Source organism: Anomaloglossus baeobatrachus, chromosome 1 (assembly GCF_048569485.1).
Source record: "Anomaloglossus baeobatrachus isolate aAnoBae1 chromosome 1, aAnoBae1.hap1, whole genome shotgun sequence".
NCBI lineage: Eukaryota > Metazoa > Chordata > Amphibia > Anura > Aromobatidae > Anomaloglossus > Anomaloglossus baeobatrachus.
In genome coordinates, this window is record NC_134353.1 from 28,410,428 (window position 1) to 28,430,368 (window position 19,941).

At 58.1% G+C, this 19,941-nt stretch overlaps 1 protein-coding gene across 2 annotated transcripts in view; it reads right to left on the reverse strand.

Annotated features, from left to right (window-relative positions):
* EXOC6B (exocyst complex component 6B) overlaps positions 1–19,941 on the reverse strand; it is a 299,724-nt gene that overhangs the window by 114,483 nt on the left and 165,300 nt on the right. Inside the window, exons 11-19 of one of the 2 annotated variants that reach the window (XM_075346201.1) lie at positions 19,012–19,132; positions 18,300–18,371; positions 18,079–18,176; positions 17,895–18,000; positions 16,769–16,878; positions 13,862–13,973; positions 11,597–11,731; positions 11,275–11,454; positions 7,554–7,583 (exon numbers count right to left, since the gene is read on the reverse strand). In XM_075346201.1, coding sequence (XP_075202316.1) covers positions 7,554–7,583; positions 11,275–11,454; positions 11,597–11,731; positions 13,862–13,973; positions 16,769–16,878; positions 17,895–18,000; positions 18,079–18,176; positions 18,300–18,371; positions 19,012–19,132 — 964 coding nt within the window. The remainder of the gene's footprint in view (positions 1–7,553; positions 7,584–11,274; positions 11,455–11,596; positions 11,732–13,861; positions 13,974–16,768; positions 16,879–17,894; positions 18,001–18,078; positions 18,177–18,299; positions 18,372–19,011; positions 19,133–19,941) is intronic. The other variant, XM_075346210.1, reaches the window with a different exon arrangement.

A 19,941-nucleotide genomic window follows, 5' to 3' on the forward strand; every position in this document is an offset into this window, starting at 1 on the left:
ACAGAGGAGGACAGAGGAGGACAGAAGAGGACAGAGGAGGACAGAAGAGGACAGAGGAGGACAGAAGAGGACAGAGGAGGACAGAGGAGGACAGAAGAGGACAGAAGAGGACAGAGGAGGACAGAAGAGGACAGAGGAGGACAGAAGAGGACAGAGGAGGACAGAAGAGGACAGAGGAGGACAGAAGAGGACAGAGGAGGACAGAAGAGGACAGAGGAGGACAGAAGAGGACAGAGGAGGACAGAGGAGGACAGACGAGGACAGAGGAGGACAGAGGAGGACACAGCCGACCGCCAGGCTCAGGTCACACTATAGCAAAGCATTCAGTGTCCTGCAGGGAAATCTGGGAAAATCACAGCAAAAAGTCTTTGGGGGTGAAGGCGGATCATAACCCAGTACAGAGGATGACGAGGGAGGGGATGAGGAGACTTCACATTCGTGGATTTATTTACTCAGGATTACAGCAAACACCGACACAGATCATTAACCTCCTTAACGACCTCCGTTTTCCAGCCTCTGGAGGCCACAACATGAAATGCTTTTAACTCCTAATTAAGTACAAAACTTCCCCAAACTCCACCCCACGGGAAAGTGTACACAGCTGGGGGGGAAGAGTACACAGCTGGGGGGGCAAGTGTACACAGCTGGGGGGGAAAGTGTACACAGCTGGGGGGGCAGCCTGTGTACAGGGGTGACAACCAGCCAGAAAAATCACAATGCTAGTCACTTCACCCTCACCTTCTCACATTCCGCCCCTGCACCCCGACAATCCGCCCTCCGACATTCCGCCCTCCGACATTCCGCCCTCGCCCTCCGACATTCCGCCCTCGCCCTCCGACATTCCGCCCTCCGACAATCCGCCCCTGCACCCCGACAATCCGCCCTCCGACATTCCGCCCTCCGACATTCCGCCCTCGCCCTCCGACATTCCGCCCTCGCCCTCCGACATTCCGCCCTCCGAGAATCCGCCCCCGCACCCCGACAATCCGCCCTCCGACATTCCGCCCTCGCCCTCCGACATTCCGCCCTCCGACATTCCGCCCTCCGACATTCCGCCCTCCGACATTCCGCCCTCCGACATTCCGCCCTCGCCCTCCGACATTCCGCCCTCCGAGAATCTGCCCCCGCACCCCGACAATCCGCCCTCCGACATTCCGCCCTCGCCCTCCGACATTCCGCCCTCCGACATTCCGCCCTCCGACATTCCGCCCTCCGACATTCCGCCCTCGCCCTCCGACATTCCGCCCTCCGACAATCCGCCCTCCGACATTCCGCTCTCGCCCTCCGACATTCCGCCCTCCGACAATCCGCCCCCGCACCCCGACAATCCGCCCTCCGACATTACGCCCCCACCCTCTGACATTCCGCCCTCCGACATTACGCCCCCGCACCCCGACAATCCGCCCTCCGACATTACGCCCTCCGACATTCCGCCCCGCCCTCCGACATTCCGCCCTCCGACATTCCGTCCCCGCCCTCCGACATTCCGCCCCCGCCCTCCGACAATCCGCCCCCGCCCTCCGACATTACACCCTCCGACATTCCGCCCCCGCCCTGCGACATTACGCCCTCCGACATTCCGCCCCCGCCCTCCGACATTCCGCCCCCGCCCTCCGACATTCCGCCCCCGCTCTCCGACATTCTGCCCCCGCCCTCCGACATTCCGCCCCCGCCCTCCGACATTCCGTCCCCGCCCTCCGACATTCCGCCCCCGCCCTCCGACATTCCGCCCTCCGACATTCCGCCCCCGCCCTCCGACATTCCGCCCTCCGACATTCCGCCCCCGCCCTTCGAAATTACGCCCTCCGACATTACGCCCCCGCCCTCCGACATTACGCCCTCCGACATTCCGCCCCCGCCCTCCGACATTACGGCCCCGGCCTCCGACATTCCGCCCCCGCCTTCCGACATTTTGCCCCCGCCCTCCGACATTACGCCCCCGCCCTCCGACATTACGCCCCCGCCCTCCGACATTACGCCCTCCGACATTACGCCCCCGCCCTTCGACATTACGCCCTCCGACATTACGCCCCCGCCCTCCGACATTACGCCCTCCGACATTACGCCCCCCGCCCTCCGACATTACGACCCCGCCCTCCGACATTTTGCCCCCTCCGACATTCCGCCCCCGACCTTCCGCCCTCAGACATTCTGCCCCCGCCCTCAGACATTCCGCCCCCGCCCTCAGACATTCCGCCCCCTCCGACATTCCGCCCCCCAACCTTCCGCCCTCAGACATTCCGCCACCGCCCTCAGATATTCCGCCCCCGCCCTCAGACATTCCGCCCCCGCCCTCAGACATTCCGCCCCCGCCCTCAGACATTCCGCCCCCGCCCTCAGACATTCCGCCCCCGCCCTCAGACATTCCGCCCCCGCCCTCAGACATTCCGCCCCCGCCCTCAGACATTCCGCCCCCGCCCTCAGACATTCCGGCCTCCGACATTACGCCCCCGCCCTTCGACATTCCGCCCTCCGACATTCCGCCCCCGCCCTCCGACATTACGCCCTCCGACATTCCGCCCCCGCCCTCCGACATTACGATCCCGCCCTCCGACATTTTGCCCCCTCCGACATTCCGCCCCCGACCTTCCGCCCTCAGACATTCCGCCCCCGCCCTCAGACATTCCGCCCTCCGACATTACGCCCCCGCCCTTCGACATTCCGCCCTCCGACATTACGCCCCCCTCCGACATTCCGCCCCCGACCTTCCGCCCCTGACATTCTGCCCCCGCCCTCAGACATTCCGCCCCCGCCCTCAGACATTCCGCCCCCGCCCTCAGACATTCCGCCCCCGCCCTCAGACATTTTGCCCCCTCCGACATTCCGCCCCCCAACCTTCCGCCCTCAGACATTCCACCCCCGCCCTCAGACATTCCGCCACCGCCCTCAGATATTCCGCCCCCGCCCTCAGACATTCCGCCCCCGCCCTCAGACATTCCGCCACCGCCCTCAGATATTCCGCCCCCCGCCCTCAGACATTCCGCCCCCGCCCTCAGACATTCCGCCCTCCGACATTACGCCCCCGCCCTTCGACATTACGCCCTCCGACATTCCGCCCCCCGCCCTCCGACATTACGCCCTCCGACATGCCGCCCCCGCCCTCCGACATTACGACCCCGCCCTCCGACATTTTGCCCCCTCCGACATTCCGCCCCCGACCTTCCGCCCTCAGACATTCCGCCCCCGCCCTCAGACATTCCGCCCCTCCGACATTACGCCCCTGCCCTTCGACATTCCGCCCTCCGACATTACGCCCCCGCCCTTCGACATTACGCCCTCCGACATTACGCCCCCCGCCCTCCGACATTACGCCCTCCGACATTCCGCCCCCGCCCTCCGACATTCCGCCCCGCCTTCCGACATTTTGCCCCCCGCCCTCCGACATTCCGCCCCCGCCCTTCGACATTACGCCCTCCGACATTACGCCCCCGCCCTCCGACATTACGCCCTCCGACATTCCGCCCCCGCCCTCCGACATTACGCCCTCCGACATTCCGCCCCCGCCCTCCGACATTCCGCCCCCGCCCTCCGACATTACGCCCTCCGACATTACGCCCCCGCCCTTCGACATTCCGCCCCCGCCCTCCGACATTACGCCCTCCGACATTACGCCCCCGCCCTTCGACATTACGCCCTCCGACATTACGCCCCCGCCCTCCGACATTACGCCCTCCGACATTACGCCCCCGCCCTCCGACATTCCGTCCCCGCCCTCCGACATTTTGCCCCCGCCCTCCGACATTCCGCCCCCCGACCTTCCGCCCCCGCCCTCCGACATTCCGCCCCCGCCCTCCGACATTACGCCCCCGCCCTCCGACATTACGCCCTCCGACATTCCGCCCTCCGACATTCCGCCCCCGCCCTCCGACATTCCGCCCCCGCCCTCCGACATTCCGCCCCCGCCCTCCGACATTCCGCCCTCCGACATTCCGCCCCCCGACATTCTGCCCCCGCCCTCAGACATTCCGCCCCCGCCCTCAGACATTCCGCCCCCGCCCTCAGACATTCCGCCCCCGCCCTCAGACATTCCGCCCCCGCCCTCAGACATTCCGCCCTCAGACATTCCGTCCCGCCCTTCGACATTCCGCCCCCGCCCTTCGACATTACGCCCCCCGACATTCCGCCCCCGCCCTCCGACATTCCGCCCCCGCCCTCCGACATTACGCCCTCCGACATTCCGCCCCCGCCCTCCGACATTCCGCCCCCGCCCTCCGACATTACGCCCTCCGACATTACGCCCTCCGACATTACGCCCCCGCCCTCCGACATTACGCCCTCCGACATTCCGCCACCGCCCTCCGACATTACGCCCCCGCCCTCCGACATTTTGCCCCCTCCGACATTCCGCCCCCCGACCTTCCGCCCTCAAACATTCCGCCACCGCCCTCAGACATTCCGCTCCCGCCCTCAGACATTCCGCCCCCGCCCTCAGACATTCCGCCCCCGCCCTCAGACATTCCGCCCCCGCCCTCAGACATTCCGCCCTCCGACATTACGCCCCCGCCCTCAGACATTCCGCCCTCCGACATTACGCCCCCGCCCTTCGACATTCCGCCCTCCGACATTACGCCCCCGCCCTTCGACATTACGCCCTCCGACATTACGCCCCCGCCCTCCGACATTACGCCCTCCGACATTCCGGCCCCGCCCTCCGACATTCCGCCCCCGCCTTCCGACATTTTGCCCTCGCCCTCCGACATTCCGCCCCCGCCCTTCGACATTACGCCCTCCGACATTACGCCCCCGCCCTCCGACATTACGCCCTCCGACATTCCGCCCCCGCCCTCCGACATCCGCCCTCCGACATTCCGCCCCCGCCCTTCGACATTACGCCCTCCGACATTACGCCCTCCGACATTCCGCCCCCGCCCTCCGACATTCCGCCCCCGCCCTCCGACATTACGCCCCCGTCCTCCGACATTACGCCCTCCGACATTCCGCCCCCCGACATTCTGCCCCCGCCCTCAGACATTCCGCCCCCGCCCTCAGACATTCCGCCCCCGCCCTCAGACATTCCGCCCCCGCCCTCAGACATTCCGCCCCCGCCCTCAGACATTCCGCCCCCGCCCTCAGACATTCTGCCCTCCGACATTCTGCCCTCAGACATTCTGCCCTCCGACATTCTGCCCTCCGACATTCTGCCCTCCGACATTCTGCCCTCCGACATTCTGCCCCCGCCCTCCGACATTCCGCCCCCGCCCTCCGACATTCCGCCCCCGCCCTCCGACATTCCGCCCTCCGACATTCCGCCCCCGCCCTTCGACATTACGCCCTCCGACATTACGCCCCCGCCCTCCGACATTACGCCCTCCGACATTCCGCCCCCGCCCTCCGACATTTTGCCCCCGCCCTCCGACATTACGCCCCCGTCCTCCGACATTCCGCCCTCCGACATTCTGCCCCCGCCCTCAGACATTCCGCCCCCGCCCTCAGACATTCCGCCCCCGCCCTCAGACATTCCGCCCCCGCCCTCAGACATTCTGCCCTCAGACATTCTGCCCTCAGACATTCTGCCCTCAGACATTCTGCCCTCAGACATTCTGCCCTCAGACATTCTGCCCTCAGACATTCTGCCCTCCGACATTCCGCCCCCGCCCTCCGACATTCCGCCCCCGCCCTCCGACATTCCGCCCCCGCCCTCCGACATTCCGCCCCCGCCCTCCGACATTCCGCCCCCGCCCTCCGACATTCCGTCCCCGCCCTCCGACATTCCGCCCCCGCCCTCCGACATTCCGCCCTCCGACATTCCGCCCCCGCCCTCCGACATTCCGCCCCCGCCCTCCGACATTACGCCCCCGCCCTCCGACATTACGCCCTCCGACATTACGCCCCCGCCCTTCGACATTACGCCCTCCGACATTACGCCCTCCGACATTACGCCCCCGCCCTCCGACATTACGCCCCCGCCCTCCGACATTTTGCCCCCCGACCTTCCGCCCTCAGACATTCCGCCCCCGCCCTCAGACATTCCGCCACCGCCCTCAGACATTCTGCCCCCGCCCTCAGACATTCCGCCACCGCCCTCAGACATTCTGCCACCGCCCTCAGACATTCCGCCCCCGCCCTCAGACATTCCGCCCTCCGACATTACGCCCCCGCCCTTCGACATTACGCCCTCCGACATTACGCCCCCGCCCTCCGACATTACGCCCTCCGACATTCCGCCCCCGCCCTCCGACATTCCTCCCCCCGACATTCCGCCCCCGCCCTCCGACATTCCGCCCTCCGACATTCCGCCCCCGCCCTCCGACATTCCGCCCTCCGACATTACGCCCTCTGACATTCCGGCCCCGCCCTCCGACATTCCGGCCCCGCCCTCCGACATTCCGGCCCCGCCCTCCGACATTTTGCCCCTGCCCTCCGACATTCCGCCCCCGCCCTCCGACATTCCGCCCCCGCCCTCCGACATTCCGCCCTCCGACATTACGCCCCCGCCCTTCGACATTACGCCCCCGCCCTCCGACATTACGCCCTCCGACATTACGCCCCCGCCCTCCGACATTACGCCCTCCGACATTACGCCCTCCGACATTACGCCCTCCGACATTACGCCCCCGCCCTCCGACATTACGCCCCCGACCTCCGACATTACGCCCCCGACCTCCGACATTACGCCCTCCGACATTCCGCCCCCCGACCTTCCGCCCTCAGACATTCTGCCCCCGCCCTCAGACATTCCGCCCCCGCCCTCAGACATTCCGCCCACGCCCTCAGACATTCCGCCCTCCGACATTCTGCCCCCGCCCTCCGACATTCCGCCCTCCGACATTCTGCCCCCGCCCTCCGACATTCCGCCCTCCGACATTCCACCCCCGCCCTCCGACATTCCGCCCCCGCCCTCCGACATTCCGCCCCCGCCCTCCGACATTCCGCCCCCGCCCTCCGACATTCCGCCCCCGCCCTCCGACATTCCGCCCCCGCCCTCCGACATTCCGCCCCCGCCCTCCGACATTCCGCCCCCGCCCTCCGACATTCCGCCCCCGCCCTCCGACATTCCGCCCCCGCCCTCAGACATTCCGCCCCCGCCCTCAGACATTCCGCCCCCGCCCTCAGACATTCCGCCCCCGCCCTCAGACATTCCGCCCACGCCCTCAGACATTCCGCCCTCCGACATTCTGCCCCCGCCCTCCGACATTCCGCCCTCCGACATTCTGCCCCCGCCCTCCGACATTCCGCCCTCCAACATTCTGCCCCCACCCTCCAACATTCCGCCGTCCGACATTCCGCCCTCCGACATTCCGCCCCCACCCTCCGACATTCCACCCCCGCCCTCCGACATTCCGCCCTCCGACATTCCGCCCTCCGACATTCCGCCCCCGCCCTCCGACATTCCGCCCCCGCCCTCCGACATTCCGCTTCCGCCCTCCGACATTCCGCCCCCGCCCTCCGACATTCCGCCCCCGCCAACACTAATGATCAGCGCTGCAGATTATGGCCGATGACACTGGCAGCGCGGCAGGGATTAATGGCGCCGCTCACTCCATGCAGCCTCACAACACGCAGGTTACTGGTCATGCAGATCACACTCCTGACCCCGCACTCCGGCTACTCACCGGCATCCTGGAGTGCATATCCACTGCGGCCTACGAAGAAGACAGAGATCACAGAGGAGAAGAGCACTCGAAAATGAAAAGTGCTCATAAATAATACCGCCCCTCTACTACAGGGTGAAGTTTAGGGTTCCTACAAATGGTCGCCGATCCTGACGTGGCCTTCTAACGCACAAGATAAGGTACTGTCATATACGACTGTGACATCAAATACGTGCCGCCATATCATCACCATGAGTCTCCGCTATCAGAATGTGTAATGTGGGGAGACTTCCTTCCCCAGAAACAAGAACGCCCTGAACTCACAGTCACCTCTAGAAGAGGATGCAGGAAAGTATGCAAGGAGCGATAGAAGGGAAAACGTGCCGAAAATAGCGGCAGGCACAATCTGTGGGCATACACCACTGCCCGAGGAACACGGCAGCATCAGATAGCACCGCCATCACTGCCACAACAACCGTGGGAAAAACAGCGCACATATACTACTGAACACAGCAAATAATCACATAGGAGCAGTATTATAGTAGTTATATTCTTGTACATAGGAGCAGTATTATAGTAGTTATATTCTTGTACATAGGAGCAGTATTATAGTAGTTATATTCTTGTATATAGGGGCAGTAATATAGTAGTTATATTCTTGTACATAGGAGCAGTAATATAGTAGTTATATTCTTGTACATAGGGGCAGTATTATAGTAGTTATATTCTTGTACATAGGGGCAGCATTATAGTAGTTATATTCTTGTACATAGGGGCAGTATTATAGTAGATATATTCTTGTCCATAGGGGGCAGTATTATAGTAGTTATATTCTTGTACATAGGGGCAGTATTATAGTAGTTATATTCTTGTACATAGGGGCAGTATTATAGTAGTTATATTCTTGTACATAGGAGCAGTATTATAGTAGTTATATTCTTGTACATAGGGGGCAGTATTATAGTAGTTATATTCTTGTACATAGGGGGCAGTATTATAGTAGTTATATTCTTGTACATAGGGGCAGTATTATAGTAGTTATATTCCTGTACATAGGGGCAGTATTATAGTAGTTATATTCTTGTACATAGGAGCAGTATTATAGTAGATATATTCTTGTACATAGGAGCAGTATTATAGTAGTTATATCCTTGTACATACAGGCAGTATTATAGTAGTTATATTCTTGTACATAGGGGCAGTAATATAGTAGTTATATCCTTGTACATAGGGGCAGTATTATAGTAGTTATATTCTTGCACATAGGGGGCAGTATTATAGTAGTTATATTCTTGTACATAGGGGCAGTATTATAGTAGATATATTCTTGTCCATAGGGGGCAGTATTATAGTAGTTATATTCTTGCACATAGGGGGCAGTATTATAGTAGTTATATTCTTGTACATAGGAGGCAGTATTATAGTAGTTATATTCTTGTACATAGGAGGCAGTATTATAGTAGTTATATTCTTGTACATAGGAGGCAGTATTATAGTAGTTATATTCTTGTACATAGGGGCAGTATTATAGTAGTTATATTCTTGTACATAGGGGCAGTATTATAGTAGTTATATTCTTGTATATAGGGGCAGTAATATAGTAGTTATATTCTTGTACATAGGAGCAGTAATATAGTAGTTATATTCTTGTACATAGGGGCAGTATTATAGTAGTTATATTCTTGTACATAGGGGCAGCATTATAGTAGTTATATTCTTGTATATAGGGGCAGTATTATAGTAGTTATATTCTTGTACATAGGGGGCAGTATTATAGTAGTTATATTCTTGTACATACAGGCAGTATTATAGTAGTTATATTCTTGTACATAGGGGCAGTAATATAGTAGTTATATCCTTGTACATAGGGGCAGTATTATAGTAGTTATATTCTTGCACATAGGGGGCAGTATTATAGTAGTTATATTCTTGTACATAGGGGCAGTATTATAGTAGTTATATTCTTGTACATAGGAGCAGTATTATAGTAGTTATATTCTTGTACATAGGAGGCAGTATTATAGTAGTTATATTCTTGTACATAGGAGGCAGTATTATAGTAGTTATATTCTTGTACATAGGAGGCAGTATTATAGTAGTTATATTCTTGTACATAGGGGGCAGTATTATAGTAGTTATATTCTTGTACATAGGGGCAGTATTATAGTAGATATATTCTTGTACATAGGGGTAGTATTATAGTAGATATATTCTTCTACATAGGGGGCAGTATTATAGGAGATATATTCTTGTACATAGGGGGCAGCATTATAGGAGATATATTTTTGTACATAGGGGCAGTATTATAGTAGATATATTCTTGTACATAGGGGGCAGTATTATAGTAGTTATATTCTTGTACATAGGGGCAGTATTATAGTAGATATATTCTTGTACATAGGGGTAGTATTATAGTAGATATATTCTTGTACATAGGGGGCAGTATTATAGGAGATATATTCTTGTACATAGGGGGCAGCATTATAGGAGATATATTTTTGTACATAGGGGCAGTATTATAGTAGATATATTCTTGTACATAGGGGGCAGTATTATAGGAGATATATTCTTGTACATAGGGGGCAGTATTATAGTAGATATATTCTTGTACATAGGGGGCAGTATTATAGGAGATATATTCTTGTACATAGAGGCAGTATTATAGTAGATATATTCTTGTACATAGGGGGCAGTATTATAGGAGATATATTCTTGTACATAGGGGTAGTATTATAGGAGATATATTCTTGTACATAGGGGTAGTATTATAGTAGTTATATTCTTGTACATAGGGGGCAGTATTATAGTAGTTATATTCTTGAATATAGGGGGCAGTATTATAGTAGTTATATTCTTGTACATAGGATCAGTATTATAGTAGTTATATTCTTGTACATAGGGGCAGTATTATAGTAGATATATTCTTGTACATAGGGGCAGTATTATAGTAGATATATTCTTGTACATAGGGGGCAGTATTATAGTAGATATATTCTTGTACATAGGGGGCAGTATTATAGTAGATATATTCTTGTACATAGGGGGCAGTATTATAGTAGTTATATTCTTGTACATAGGGGCAGTATTATAGTAGTTATATTCTTGTACATAGGGGCAGTATTATAGCAGTTATATTCTTTTACATAGGGGCAGTATTATAGCAGTTATATTCTTTTACATAGGGGTAGTATTATAGTAGTTATATTCTTGTATATAGGGGGCAGTATTATAGTAGTTATATTCTTGTACATAGGAGCAGTATTATAGTAGTTATATTCTTGTATATAGGGGGCAGTATTATAGTAGTTATATTCTTGTACATAGGAGCAGTATTATAGTAGTTATATTCTTGTACATAGGGGCAGTATTATAGTAGTTATATTCTTGTACATAGGGGCAGTATTATAGTAGTTATATTCTTGTACATAGGAGGCAGTATTATAGTAGTTATATTCTTGTACATAGGGGGCAGTATTATAGTAGTTATATTCTTGTACATAGGGGCAGTATTATAGTAGTTATATTCTTGTATATAGGGGCAGTATTATAGTAGTTATAGTCTTGTACATAGGGGCAGTATTATAGTAGTTATATTCTTGTACATAGGAGCAGTATTATAGTAGTTATATTCTTGTACATAGGGGCAGTATTATAGCAGTTATATTCTTGTACATAGGAGCAGTATTATAGTAGTCCTGTGCCGGACCCTGTGGCTTACTCTGCAGTGCACGGAGCTACTTACAGGGAGATGGGTGAACACTGCAAACGTGCTGTTCAAGAAAGCCACCAGATCCAGGAGGTAGTCGCTGGCCTGCTCCGCGGACTCCGCTGCCATCCAGTCGTAATCCGCCAGCTGCAGGAACTGGTCTATCTTCTGGTTCAGGTTGGTGTAGATCTCTTCCTCTGCGGCCTGTCTGGCATCCTGTGGTGAGACATGACAGGGGGGTTTCATGTCATGCAGACTGTACCCAGACCTATATACATATATACTGACACGTCTTATACACGCGGGTGCCAGCAGCGAGACCGGTGTAAAGAATGGCCCCCGGCCCCTACGCTCTCACCTTGAATGTGGTCAGGCCGTACAGCTTGGTGGTGTGGACGGTGTCGGGGAGGACGTTGGTGATGTTGGTGATGAACTCCTCCAGGTATTTACAGGAGACCTCCAGGTGGCTGGTATTGATGATGATCTGTACAAGCTGAAGACATAGAAAGAGGATGGGGGTCACTGGTTACAGGAGCGGTCACATCGGTCACTCATTACACCTGGTCATCAGCACTCTCCTAGCTGTCTCCTCCAGCTGAGACATCGGGTGATAACTGCAGGCAGTCAGTGGCCGCTGATTAGCTGCAGTAGTCAGTCTCTCCTAGCTGTCTCCTCCAGCTCAGCCATCGGGTGATAACTGCAGGCAGTCAGTGGCCGCTGATTAGCTGCAGTCGTCAGTCTCTCCTAGCTGTCTCCTCCAGCTCAGCCATCGGGTGATAACTGCAGGCAGTCAGTGGCCGCTGATTAGCTGCAGTAGTCAGTCTCTCCTAGCTGTCTCCTCCAGCTCAGCCATCGGGTGATAACTGCAGGCAGTCAGTGGCCGCTGATTAGCTGCAGTCGTCAGTCTCTCCTAGTTGTCTCCTCCAGCTCAGACGCCAGGTGATAACTGCAGCCAGTCAGTGGCCGCTGATTAGCTGCAGCCGTCAGCAGTCTCCTAGCTGTCTCCTCCAGCCCACACGTCAGGTGATAACTGCAACCAGTCAGTGGCCGCTGATTAGCTGCAGCAGTGATGTGAAGAGGAAACAAGCAGATCTGCAGGAGAAATATGCAACCGTACCGAAGAATTGTAGGAGTTCACCGGGTCAGAATCTGGCAGCCCCTCACCTTCCCCCAGCTTGTAATGACTATCTATAGGCATTCCCCTGCATTTTCACATTGATGATAAATCATGGATATGAGGTTTTTGGGAGGGAGCGGCAGTACCACGTGCGGCAGTACCACGTGCGGCTCCGCCATGAAATGGTCACAGCGAGGCTAATAGCCAAGTGTTTGGACCCCCATTATCCACGTGTGCATGGGGGCATCCGCTGACTGATGGTTGGGGGGAGAGACCGGACTATCACTCGGGCTGTCCTCCCAGACATAGTACTCAGGTGAGAGGTCGGACTATCACTCAGGCTGTCCTCCCAGACATAGTCCCCAGGTGAGAGGTCGGGCTGTCCTCCCAGACATAGTCCTCAGGTGAGGGGTCGGACTATCACTCGGGCTGTCCTCCCAGACATAGTACTCAGGTGAGAGGTCGGACTATCACTCGGGCTGTCCTCCCAGACATAGTCCCCAGGTGAGAGGTCGGACTATCACTCGGGCTGTCCTCCCAGACATAGTCCCCAGGTGAGAGGTCGGGCTGTCCTCCCAGACATAGTCCTCAGGTGAGAGGTCGGACTATCACTCGGGTTGTCCTCCCAGACATAGTACTCAGGTGAGAGGTCGGACTATCACTCGGGCTGTCCTCCCAGACATAGTACTCAGGTGAGAGGTCGGACTATCACTCGGGCTGTCCTCCCAGACATAGTCCCCAGGTGAGAGGTCGGACTATCACTCGGGCTGTCCTCCCAGACATAGTCCCCAGGTGAGAGGTCGGGCTGTCCTCCCAGACATAGTCCTCAGGTGAGAGGTCGGACTATCACTCGGGTTGTCCTCCCAGACATAGCCCCCAGGTGAGAGGTCGGACTATCACTCGGGCTGTCCTCCCAGACATAGTCCCCAGGTGAGAGGTCGGACTATCACTCGGGCTGTCCTCCCAGACATAGTCCCCAGGTGAGGGGTCGGACTATCACTCGGGCTGTCCTCCCAGACATAGTCCTCAGGTGAGAGATCGGACTATCACTCGGGTTGTCCTCCCAGACATAGCCCTCAGAGACACAGGGGCGTTCAGCATTTGTGGGAGAGACGACATCTAATGGAATTTCCTGAGCCATAAAGCAATGGCAAAAAAGGGAAAAAAGCGTGCTTGGAAGGCTGTACAATACTGGAGGGTGAGGGGTGTCGTGCAGCCTCCGCGGTGATTTCCCATCTCATTGTTCCTGCGCCCATTCATGGGAAGAGATGCGTTACCAGCTATGCGGGGGATACGCGGCAGAGAAAACACAGCCGGGGTCTGTGTACGTAGAGCATTTCAGGGCTCCTGCCGAGCGTTCAAGCAGCAGGCGCTTCCCAAAGCCCAACCAGTGAGGTGTAGGAGGCCGTCTGCCTGCAGTAAACACAGCTGGCACACAGCCGACCTCACACGGCGGCCCGAGAGAGCGCCCTCTAGTGTACCCTGGTGCCCGGGGTCAGGTCTTACCTCCGTCAGCCCCACGTTCCTCCGCTTGATGATGTTCTGCAGGCAGTTGCTCAGGGTGCGGGTCAGCAGCAGGTTGGTGGACTTCCTGATCATGTCGTCCACTTCTGTAGAGCTGCAATGAGAGACTCAGTATGGACACTACGCGGCGGCACTACGACGCTCCACCGGAGTCCACAACCACCAGGAGCCGCCCTTCCCTACTGCGGAGGATGCACGACACCGAAGCTACAACCACCAGGAGCCGCCCTTCCCTACTGCAGAGGATAGACGTCACCGAAGCTACAACCACCAGGAGCCGCCCTTCCCTACTGCAGAGGATGGAGGACACCGAAGCTACAACCACCAGGAGCCGCCCTTCCCTACTGCGGAGGATGCACGACACCGAAGCTACAACCACCAGGAGCTGCCCTTCCCTACTGCAGAGGATGGAGGACACCGAAGCTACAACCACCAGGAGCCGCCCTTCCCTACTGCGGAGGATGCACGACACCGAAGCTACAACCACCAGGAGCTGCCCTTCCCTACTGCAGAGGATGGAGGACACCGAAGCTACAACCACCAGGAGCCGCCCTTACCTACTGCAGAGGATGCACGACACCGAAGCTACAGCCACCAGGAGCCGCCCTTCCCTACTGCGGAGGATGCACGACACCGAAGCTACAACCACCAGGAGCCGCCCTTCCCTACTGCGGAGGATGGACGTCCCCGAAGCTACAACCACCAGGAGCCGCCCTTCCCTACTGCAGAGGATGGACGACACCGAAGCTACAACCACCAGGAGCTGCCCTTCCCTACTGCGGAGGATGGACGACACCGAAGCTACAACCACCAGGAGCCGCCCTTCCCTACTGCAGAGGATGCACGACACCGAAGCTACAGCCACCAGGAGCCGCCCTTCCCTACTGCAGAGGATGCACGACACCGAAGCTACAACCACCAGGAGCCGCCCTTCCCTACTGCTGAGGATGGAGGACACCGAAGCTACAACCACCAGGAGCCGCCCTTCCCTACTGCGGAGGATGCACGACACCGAAGCTACAACCACCAGGAGCTGCCCTTCCCTACTGCAGAGGATGGAGGACACCGAAGCTACAACCACCAGGAGCCGCCCTTACCTACTGCAGAGGATGCACGACACCGAAGCTACAGCCACCAGGAGCCGCCCTTCCCTACTGCGGAGGATGCACGACACCGAAGCTACAACCACCAGGAGCCGCCCTTCCCTACTGCGGAGGATGGACGTCCCCGAAGCTACAACCACCAGGAGCCGCCCTTCCCTACTGCGGAGGATGCACGACACCGAAGCTACAACCACCAGGAGCCGCCCTTCCCTACTGCGGAGGATGGACGTCCCCGAAGCTACAACCACCAGGAGCCGCCCTTCCCTACTGCGGAGGATGGACGTCCCCGAAGCTACAGCCACCAGGAGACGCCCTTCCCTACTGCAGAGGATGGACGACACCGAAGCTACAACCACCAGGAGCTGCCCTTCCCTACTGCGGAGGATGGACGTCACCGAAGCTACAACCACCAGGAGCCGCCCTTCCCTACTGCAGAGGATGCACGACACCGAAGCTACAGCCACCAGGAGCCGCCCTTCCCTACTGCAGAGGATGCACGACACCGAAGCTACAACCACCAGGAGCCGCCCTTCCCTACTGCTGAGGATGGAGGACACCGAAGCTACAACCACCAGGAGCCGCCCTTCCCTACTACAGAGGATGCACGACACCGAAGCTTCAACCAGCAGGAGCCGCCCTTCCCTACTGCAGAGGATGCACAATACCGAGGCTACAACCACCAGGAGCCGCCCTTCCCTACTGCAGAGGATGGACGACACCGAAGCTACAGCCACCAGGAGCCGCCCTTCCCTACTGCAGAGGATGGACGACACCGAAGCTACAACCACCAGGAGCCGCCCTTCCCTACTGCAGAGGATGCACGACACCGAAGCTACAACCACCAGGAGCCGCCCCTTCCCTACTGCAGAGGATGCACGACACCAAAGCTACAGCCACCAGGAGCCGCCCTTCCCTACTGCAGAGGATGCACGACACCGAAGCTACAACCACCAGGAGCCGCCCTTCCCTACTGCAGAGGATGGACGACACCGAAGCTACAACCACCAGGAGCCGCCCTTCCCTACTGCAGAGGATGCACGACACCGAAGCTACAACCACCAGGAGCCGCCCTTCCCTACTGCAGAGGATGGAGGACACCGAAGCTACAACCACCAGGAGCCGCCCTTACCTACTGCAGAGGATGCACGACACCGAAGCTACAACCACCAGGAGCCGCCCTTCCCTACTGCTGAGGATGGACGACACCGAAGCTACAGCCACCAGGAGCCGCCCTTCCCTACTGCAGAGGATGGACGACACCGAAGCTACAACCACCAGAAGCCGCCCTTCCCTACTGCAGAGGATGCACGACACCGAAGCTACAACCACCAGGAGCCGCCCCTTCCCTACTGCAGAGGATGCACGACACCGAAGCTACAGCCACCAGGAGCCGCCCTTCCCTACTGCAGAGGATGCACGACACCGAAGCTACAACCACCAGGAGCCGCCCTTCCCTACTGCAGAGGATGGACGACACCGAAGCTACAACCACCAGGAGCCGCCCTTCCCTACTGCAGAGGATGCACGACACCGAAGCTACAACCACCAGGAGCCGCCCTTCCCTACTGCAGAGGATGGAGGACACCGAAGCTACAACCACCAGGAGCCGCCCTTACCTACTGCAGAGGATGCACGACACCGAAGCACAACGTGACACAGCCCGGTACAGGACAAGCGCACAACGCAAAATTGCCGGGTACAGGACAGGCAGGATGTGACATATGGCCCATCATAGATTGTGAGCTCTGCGGCCCAGGTTACTACCCCCCGGAGAATGACTCCTCACCTCAGGTGTAGGTCCTCGGAGAACTTCAGGCAGGCGTAGATGAACTCCTTGATCTGACAGTAGATCTTGGGAACAAATTCGGAGAAGGGGAACTTTTTGGGAAACTGTTGCTGCAAACGAGAAAGTGATTAGGTGTGTCGGCAGACGGAGGTGGAGGTCAGACGGGTACAGGGCGAGGATGGCGCTCCGGTGCCCACAGACACATGCCATACCCCACAGTCCTACCACAGGGCGCTTCTGCCACGTGAAGACACCAATCCCACAAATAAATCACATCCCCGCCCCCCTCCATATCAGTAGACCACTGGTGACAAGGGGTCCACAGACAGCTGCCAGGACGTGCGCAGAAGTGGCAGTGACCCCGGACAGTGTCTGAACCCAATATTACTGGCACTGCAGACTGGGGGGGAGGAGGATCCTGCTGCAGAGTGGGGGGGAGGAGGATCCTGCTGCAGACTGGGGGGGAGGAGGATCCTGATGCAGACTGGGGGGGAGGAGGATCCTGCTGCAGACTGGGGGGGAGGAGGATCCTGCTGCAGACTGGGGGGGAGGAGCATCCTGCTGCAGACTGGGGGGGGAGGAGGATCCTGCTGCAGACTGGGGGGGAGGAGGATCCTGCTGCAGACTGGGGGGGGAAGGAGGATCCTGCTGCAGACGGGGGGTGGAGGATCCTGCTGCAGACGGGGGGGGGGGGCTCCTGCTGCAGACGGGGGGGGAGGAGGCTCCTGCTGCAGACTGGGGGAGAGGAGGATCCTGCTGCAGACTGGGGGGAGGAGGCTCCTGCTGCAGACTGGGGGGGAGGAGGCTCCTGCTGCAGACTGGGGGGGAGGGGGATCCTGCTGCAGACTGGGGGGGAGGAGGATCCTGCTGCAGACTGGGGGGGGAGGAGGCTCCTGCTGCAGACTGGGGGGGGAGGAGGCTCCTGCTGCAGACTGGGGGGGGAGGAGGCTCCTGCTGCAGTCTGGGGGGGGAGGAGGCTCCTGCTGCAGACTGGGGGGAGGAGGATCCTGCTGCAGACTGGGGGGGGAAGGAGGCTCCTGCTGCAGACTGGGGGGGAGGAAGCTCCTGCTGCAGACTGGGGGGAGGAAGCTCCTGCTGCAGACTGGGGGGGGTCTCGCTGTCTTACCTTCTCTAACTCCGGGTCTTGGAAGGGGAATTGGCTGATGATCTTCTTGTACGCATTCTCATCGCTCACAGGGATCGGACTGTAATTATCTGCGTCCAGAATATTCCTGCACAGAAATCCCCATCACCACACAGCACACAGGACGTGTCCGGAACAACGGAAACACTTGTTGTGGGCCCATTACCTGAAGACCCCGGCCCACTTCTTCAGCAGGATCTCCCCATACTGGTCTCGCACTTCCAGCAACATGTCAAAGAGCTGGTGCACCGGGAAGCCATAGCCCTGGACGTAACAAGGAGGAAGAGCATGGTGAGCGGACAAGGAGCGAAGGCCGACCACAAGAGCGGAGGAAGAGGAAGAAGAGGAGGAGGAAGAGGAGGAGGAGGAAGAGGAGGAGGAGCCCACCTGCAGCGTGTCCGCAAAGTGCACAATCAGGTTCTTCAGATCCAGCACCAGGTTGGGATCGGAGCAGTAAGACTGCGGAGAGAAGAGCGACATGCAGACAGGTCAGTGAGGTACGAGCCGCGCAGCCTGCGGAGGGATCGGCGCTCAGCGTTCAGCACACGGGGGGGGGCGCAGACAAGGGGCATCCTGGAGGTCACCTGCACCTAGGGGTCTCTAATCAGCCCTCGGAGGGATCAGCACTCAGCACGGGGGGCGCAAACAAGGGGCATTTTGAGGGGCACCTGCACCCAGGGGTCTCTAATAAGCCCTCGGAGGGATCAGCGCTCAGCACGGGGGGCGCAGACAAGGGGCATTTTGAGGGGCACCTGCACCTAGGGGTCTCTAATCAGCCCTCGGAGGGATCAGCGCTCAGCACGGGGGGCGCAGACAAGGGGCATTTTGAGGGGCACCTGCACACAGGGGTCTCTAATCAGCCCTCGGAGGGATCAGCGCTCAGCACGGGGGGCGCAGACAAGGGGCATTTTGAGGGGCACCTGCACCCAGGGGTCTGTAGTCAGCACGCACAGGGCCTAGGAGTGTCCAGCCGGCAAGGATAACTATTCTGATTGGACCTTAGACTTCATTTACCAGGAATTATCCCGCAGACACCTGATAAATATCTGCATAGGTAAAGCCCAGCAGACCGTATGAGGAGCCGCAGCTGGAGGATTACCGAGTGCGTCCGCAGAGCGGCCATGGTCTTCGACAATGCTAAGTCCCACAGCTCATCCACGTAGGCGCGATTCACCAGGCCTCCCGTCGTGTGCAGGATGTGGTCCTCAACCACAAAAAACCTGCGAAATACGAAATACAAAAGCAGCACATTACAGAGGGCACCATGGGAGGAGGGACTACAATACCCAGCAGTTATCACATCAGTACAGACTGATATTACTCACTGCAGCAAGGGGGGGTGGGGGAGAGAGCAGCAGCAGCGCAGGGGGCGGTCCAGGGAGGGAGAGCAGCAGCAGCGCAGGAGGCGGTCCAGGGAGAGAGAGCAGCAGCAGTGCAGGAGGCAGTCCAGGGAGGGAGAGAGCAGCAGCGCAGGAGGCGGTCCAGGGAGGGAGAGAGCCGCAGCGCAGGAGGCGGTCCAGGGAGGGAGAGCAGCAGCAGCGCAGGAGGCGGTCTAGGGAGGGAGAGCAGCAGCGCAGGAGGCGGTCCAGGGAGGGAGAGCAGCAGCAGCGCAGGAGGCGGTCCAGGGAGGGAGAGAGCAGCAGCGCAGGAGGCGGTCCAGGGAGGGAGAGAGCAGCAGCGCAGGAGGCGGTCCAGGGAGAGAGCAGCAGCGCAGGAGGCGGTCCAGGGAGAGAGCAGCAGCGCAGGAGGCGGTCTAGGGAGGGAGAGCAGCAGCAGCGCAGGAGGCGGTCTAGGGAGGGAGAGCAGCAGCAGCGCAGGAGGCGGTCCAGGGAGAGAGCAGCAGCGCAGGAGGCGGTCTAGGGAGGGAGAGCAGCAGCAGCGCAGGAGGCGGTCCAGAGAGGAAGAGCAGCAGCGCAGGAGGCGGTCCAGGGAGGGAGAGCAGCAGCAGCGCAGGAGGCGGTCCAGGGAGGGAGAGAGCAGCAGCGCAGGAGGCGGTCTAGGGAGGGAGAGCAGCAGCAGCGCAGGAGGC